This window comes from Sardina pilchardus, chromosome 4 (assembly GCF_963854185.1).
Source record: "Sardina pilchardus chromosome 4, fSarPil1.1, whole genome shotgun sequence".
Classification (NCBI taxonomy): Eukaryota; Metazoa; Chordata; class Actinopteri; order Clupeiformes; family Clupeidae; genus Sardina; species Sardina pilchardus.
The window spans coordinates 31,948,614-31,955,606 of NC_084997.1; the positions used below are offsets into that span (position 1 = coordinate 31,948,614).

Genomic DNA, 6,993 nt, shown 5'->3' on the forward strand with positions numbered 1-6,993 from the left:
AGCGATGTAAACCGTGTGGTAATTACCTTTATGTTGGGATAACTTGTGTTGTGCTCCTACTCACACAAGAGCTGGCAGTAAGTGTGATTGTCTACTAACTAACCAACTAGCTAACAGGCCAATAAACAAACCATGCTAGGCGAGTAACGTCGTGGAAGGGTGTCACGTCACTTGTAGTTGTAGTCCATTTATGAAATGAAACGAGCAATTACGTTTTTTTTTATTAAGGCGAAATAGGGTCTGATATTTTCACAGTTAGTAGATTATTACAGTATGAAGACTGAAAAATATTTTTGGTGGATAAGATCGCTGGTATAGCTGCGTAGTATTTTTTTGAAAAGTCGGTCTATGGGACTTAACATTGGAGCTGCTCTTCGATAGGAACGCAACCACTTGGGGCGCTGGTTTTCACTTTCCCTCCCTATACAGACAGTGGATGGTTCCTACCTGCAGGAATGTGATGTCATCAGCTCCCATCTCCTTCTCTATGGCTCTGATGGTGTCTGAAAGGGATGAGATCTCTCTTCTCATCTTCTCAATCTTCTCCTTCATCATCCGACTCTTTTGCTCCTCTTCCTCCCTCAGTGCAGCTATCCTGGCTGCCTCTTCATCTCGTAGAAACTGGTGAAGCTTCTCAAACTCCACCTTGATCTGCCTTTCTGTCTGTTGGGCCTGAGTCTGGATAAAACCAATTTACAATAATTTATTTAGCAGATGTTTTCATCAAACACATCTTACAAATAATACAGAATACAACACAGGCCAATAAGCACAAAATATTACGCCGTCATACAGTCAGAATGTAATGTTTTTTACCTGCATTTGTGTGTGTGTGTGTGTGTGTGTGTGTGTGGCAGGGAGAATGGCAGATGTGTTTAAAAGTGTTTAAAACATTGATGTGAGTTTTATTTGAGCATGACATAAAGATCTCAAAACCAACATGCTGTTGCTTGAACACAAATCTGAGAATGGGATATATCAGATGTCTGGATTCAGAACAGCACAAATGATGCATCATGTAACATAAACCTGGACTCACCTTGATGTGTGTTGCTGTTTTATCACAGGTGACTTTAGCTTCCTCAAAGGTCTCCAGTTTCTTCTGTAAGGGCTGCAGTTTCATCTTGAGCTCCTCCTGGAGAAAGTAAAAGAGCTCAGTGTCAGCTACAGCATCTCTGTACTCTGGTATGCCAGGTTAGATGGTGAGCGTGTCAGATTGTGACATTTGCGTAACATCAGTGAATATTTCAACAAGGCCCTCCTTACTTGTTAAGAGCGCTCTGCTCTGCCTCCACTGCTGGAGATTCACCTTTTCACGAAGCCCAGTGAGCGACAGAATTATCAAGAAAGATGCTGAAAACATGCAGACATCACGGGTTCATGTAGCCTATGCACGTCTGCTTAAGCATTATCCACATATAAAATGCTGTACAAACAGGGACATTGTCCAAGTAAAACAGCAAAGGCTTTATTCAGAATTCAGTCGCTCACTGGTCATTGTGAAAATGTGAATCTCCAGTACTCGAGGGCAGAGGCTGTTAGGGTCATTCCACCTCAATTCAACGGATTTTAGAGAAAATTTCTGCTTGACCATCTCTGATTTGCTTCAAACTTTTACCATCTAAAGAGTAACCATTTAAACTAACTTAGCCAAAATATTACATCGGTATACCTAATACATCCAGAGAAAAACATTTTTGAACATGGTACCCCCCTTCTGATTTTTGGCACATTGGCGCCCTCATCTAGCCTGACTCTCGCCAGACCCTTGTAGTTCCGCCATGCTCCACCAGAGGCGTTTCGCTGAGCTCCACACAAGGGTCTGGACGCGAGGGCAATCCAAACCCCTGGGCCAGTGATCAAAAAATAAGCAACCAATCAGGAGCGCCGAAGCGAGTGATTGATTCAAATAACAATGGCGGCACGCAGCGAGGAGTCTTGTGCTGACATTGATTCTGCTATTTCAACCGTTTTGTCGAATCTATCGAGTATTCATTCTTTAAAAGATTAACAGAGAATAGTTTTGAAGACATTTATTGGTGGCAGGGATGTTTTTACTCTTCTTCCGACCGGGTTTGGCAAGAGCTTGAAGAAGCCTAGCACGTCATTCAAGATAACAGGCAAGTGGTTTATCGAATCACATGCGAGGATGTTTTACAAGGACCCGCCTTCAGAAATACATCTCCTATCGAGAAGTCCCAGATCCTTGTGTGAAGCAGACAGCGAACTACAGGATCTGGCGAAAGTCAGGTTAGCCCTCATCTAAATCTGCAGCAAAGTTCAGATGTCATTATCTCAAAAAGTGTTCAAGCTAAAGACTTCAAATTTTCTGTGAATAATGGTTGCTACCTATAGATTCCACATATTCATTCGTAAGTCGTATGTGTTGACACTGACTGTGTTTCAATCTTGTGAAATCAGAAGAAAAATTGCAGATTTCTTTCACACCCCCACATTGGGTGCCCCATTACACAATTTGTAAACAAAATGTTTGACAAATGGTTATGTCTCTCTACAGAAGTGTTTAAGCTGTCTTTGAAAAAGTAATGAATAGGTGTCTATATTGCTTTTTTGTTGGAAGTATTGTAACACAAAACTGAAAAACAATCAATTTTGATAATATTGTATCTCCCCATTACAGAGGTATGACAAGCTATACCAATGAATTGAACACATCTCCAGAAAGAGTATGGAATGGGCTTTCAGACTGTGAAATTTCAAGATGGTATTGGGTCATTCCACGCCAAATCAACCAGAGCCCACGCACTTGCGTCTCAAAAAAATCTGAAAAAAATACCATGTGTGCCTATGTTACCCAGGAGACACTCTGTAAAATGTTTATGTGCTAAGATCAATACTTTTCAAGTAACAGCCAGTTTTACAGGGGGAGGGGGGTGTCAAATTTGTTCTACCTCTTTTTTTTGTCAAAGTTCACAAGCTCATTGCTCAAGAACTAGAATCTGTAGGAGGCTCAAATTTTGCAGGCTGGTGCATAAATAGGAATAGTATGCAGTAAAATCACCACGAGTAGTCTGGATGATCCTGCATGGTCATAGCAGTCCCTCAAAGTTGATCACAATTTTATTGGAGTTCTTGGCTGGGCTCTGTTTAGGCTTACAGAAGACATATTTCTACTCAACATAGGCTCTTGATTTTTTTTCTCTTATTGAGATCAGTAGAAACACTCTCCGAAAAAGCAATGAAGAGAAAAGAAAATCCATCAGGGACTGAACAGCAGACCTCACAAGTTTGAAAAATAATTTTGGATCTCATATTCAGAGCACCCTAACACCTTGTGGGAATATACAAAGATTTTTTAAAATATTTTTCTTGTTAATCTGCATTACCTCTTGTTTTTAAAAACACCAATTTGACTTGTCTTATGCGAATCTTTCTTTTTCATTTTCCACCCTAAACATGGACAAAATGCACCATTGAGATCAATATGTTTTGTCCCCACCCGGCAATTTCAGTGATTCAGTGATTTTAGTGGCACCTAGTGGTTACTCTATACAAAACAAATCTCTCAATAGATCTCTTTGGTGCATTTTGCCCTTGTTCAGGGTGGGAAATGAAAAAGAAAGATTTGCATAAGACAAGTCAAATTGGTGTTTTTAAAAAGAAGAGGTAATGCAGATTATAGAAAAACATATAAAAAAAATCTTTGTATATTCCCACAAGGTGTTAGGGTGCTCTGAATATGAGATCCAAAATTATTTTTCAAACTTGTGAGGTCTGCTGTTCAGTCCCTGATGGATTTTCTTTTCTCTTCATTGCTTTTTCGGAGAGTGTTTCTACTTATCTCAATAAGAAAAAAAACCCAAGAGTCTATGTTGAGTAAAAATGTGTCTTCTGAAGGCCTAAACAGAACACAGCCAAAAACTCCAATAAAATGTTGATCAACTTTGAGGGACTGCTATGACCATGCAGGATCATCCAGACTACTCGTAATGATTTTACTGCATACTATTCCTATTTATGCACCAGCCTGCAAAATTTGAGCCTCCTACGGATTCTAGTTCTTGAGCAATGAGCTTGTGAACTTTGACAAAAAAAAGAGGCAGAACAAATTTGACACCCCCCTCCCCCTGTAAAACTGGCTGTTACTTGAAAAGTATTGATCTTAGCACAAAAACATTTTACAGAGTGTCTCCTGGGTAACATAGGCACACATGGTATTTTTTTCAGATTTTTTTGAGACGCAAGTGCGTGGGCTCTGGTTGATTTGGCGTGGAATGACCCTATTATGGCTATGGTTATTGAAATGTTATTTTTGAAATATTGGTCTACTATAACAACACATTGCTGATATCCATGAACAGTGACATCTAGTGGCATTAAATAGTGACAGCAGCAATTTATTTCAGAAATACAGGAAATATTTTATTAGTTCATCACTCAGCAAGTAAATGAAAATATAGATGTTTAGCAGTATGAGACATAAACATCTGATACTTAGGAATAAGACAAGGATTATGAAATCATTAAATAATAGCACAAAAAGCAACGCTAATTGTTGTAATAGACCAATATTTAAAAAAATGTTTTTTAATAACTGCAGCCATAATACCATCTTGAAATTTCACAGTCTGAAAGCCCATTTCATACTCTTTCTGGAGATGTGTTCAATTCATTGGTATAGCGTGTCATACCTCTGTAATGGGGAGATACAATATCATCCAAATTGATTATTTTTCAGTTTTGTGTTACAATACTTCCAACAAAAAAGCAATATAGACACCTCTTAATTACTTTTTCAAAGACAGCTTAAACACTTCTGTAGAGAGACATAACCATTTGTCAAACATTTTGTTTACAAATTGTGTAATGGAGCACCCAATGTGGGGGTTGAAAAAAAATCTGCCATTTTTCTTCTGATTTCACAAGATTGAAACACAGTCAGTATCAATACATACGGCCTACGAATGAATATGTGGAATCTATAGGTAGCAATCATTATTCCCAGAAAATTTGAAGTCTTTAGCTTGAACACTTTTTGAGATAATGACATCTGAATGTTGCTGCAGATTTAGATGAGGGCGCCAATGTGCCAAAAATCAGAAGGGGGGTACCATGTTCAAAAACGTTTTTCTCTGGATGTATTAGGTATACCAATCTTATATTTTGGCTAAGTCAGTTTAAATGGTTACTCTTCAGGTGGTAAAATTTTTTAAGGAAATCTGAGATGGTCAAGCAGAAGGCATTTGTTGAATTGAGGTGGAATGACCCGTTAACAAGTAGGGCCTTGTTGAATTTTACAATCTGACATGCACACCATCCAAACTGGCACACCGGATCCAGTGCTGTGTGTACACATGGATAATGCCAACTGAAACAAGTAGCTTTACTAGATCCCCAAATCACCACACTCTTCAGGAGAACTGCTTTGCTAAACCCCCAAATCACCACACTCATCAGGAGAACTGCTTTGCTAAACCCCCAAATCACCACAATCATCAGGATAACTGCTTTGCTAAACCCCCAAATCACCACAATCATCAGGAGAACTGCTTTGCTAAACCCCCAAATCACCACACTCATCAGGATAACTGATTTGCTAAATCCCCAAATCACCACACTCATCAGGATAACTGCTCACCTTATGGGCACCTGCTGCTTCATCCACTGGACGTATCTGGTGGTTGCTGTGTTTTATGGAGTCTCTACACACATAACAAACTGGCTGTTTGTCATCCAGACAGAAGAGCTTGAGTTTCTCACTGTGCAGACTGCAGAGCACCTCAGACCCTGCTGAAGCTCTCTGACTTCTCTCCTGTACAAAAGTCTCACACAGGTTTCTTAACGCCATGTTAGGTGGATACATGCCTTTTGAGCACTTCCTCCTGCAGTAGGGACATTCTCTGTGTCCTTTGCTCTCCCAGAACTGCTGCAGACAGGCTTTACACACACTGTGAGAGCAGGACAAAAAGACAGGATTCTTGTAGATGTCACAGCACACAGGACACGTGAGATCCTCTTCCAGTTTAGAAGCCATTTTGTCTCTTTCCCCCTGAAGACTGTTCCGGCAGCTTTCCTCTCTCTTTCAGCAGTCTGAGAAGACAAGTCCGTCCCTCAATCTCAGCCTTCACTGTTTCACACTTTAATCCAAAACACTTTCAGCCTCACCAGCTTCAATTTAAACACACTCTCTCCCTAGTCTAGAAACTTGCGGAGTTAGTTCTCCGATCACTACGGCAATGACACCACTGCAGTTCAGATCAAAGTCCCAGTGGTGGGCAGGAACTGCACCTCACAGAGTCCAGATCAGTGGATTACACACAGACTGATATCCTTGTAGATTTCACAGCATAATGAACAAGTGAAATTCTTTGAAGTAAAGTATCTTTTCTCGAGGCTCTTTCTGCAGGTTCACTTTCACTTTTGCCTGAGCAGATGTGTCAGTGCCAAACTCAAACTCAAACTCTTCTCTGTTTCACACTTTAGACCAAAAGATTTTCAGTCTCACCAGATTCAGTTTAAACTCACACAGTTTTCTTCAGTAGTCCACACGTTGTGAACAGGATTATAAATGCCCTGTTTCCCACGAGAGCGTCTAGGACAGAGAATCAACCTGCCACACAACTTCACTTCCTGGTGGCAGTCAGTCAAAGGGAGTGACTATGGTAAAGAAGGATTTTGATTGGTCAGTCTCTTAGTTGCTAGACAAGTTCCTTGTTCACTGCTGCTACAGTGAACTGTATGTGACGGAGACGTCCTCCCTCGCTCCTCGGGCCTCGATCGTCACTGATCTACATAAAGAATAATGGGGGGGGTGTTAGTTATAGATGTTAGTTAGTGTTAGTTATAGATCAGTGGGAAAGCCCCTTGAGGATCGAGCATCGATGATCGAGGAGGCATGTCCCACTGACTCAGATCAGTGGATTGCACACAGACTTTCTCCACACAGGCTTAGATCTTGACATGCAGGTTAAAAGTTTGATTTGACTTGATTGATTAAGATGATTTTGGGGAATATGACGAATGCGAGTGAAT

The 6,993-nt window shown here is 40.4% G+C and overlaps 1 protein-coding gene across 1 annotated transcript in view; it reads right to left on the reverse strand.

Annotated features, from left to right (window-relative positions):
* Nucleotides 1–6,582, reverse strand: part of LOC134078849 (zinc-binding protein A33-like) — a 10,156-nt gene extending 3,574 nt beyond the window's left edge. The window contains exons 1-3 of the mRNA XM_062535005.1: nucleotides 5,600–6,582; nucleotides 1,040–1,135; nucleotides 448–678 (exon numbers count right to left, since the gene is read on the reverse strand). Of these exons, the coding sequence (XP_062390989.1) occupies nucleotides 448–678; nucleotides 1,040–1,135; nucleotides 5,600–5,995 (723 nt within the window). The 5' untranslated portion in view covers nucleotides 5,996–6,582. The remainder of the gene's footprint in view (nucleotides 1–447; nucleotides 679–1,039; nucleotides 1,136–5,599) is intronic.
* Between the last annotated feature and the right edge of the window lie 411 nt (nucleotides 6,583–6,993).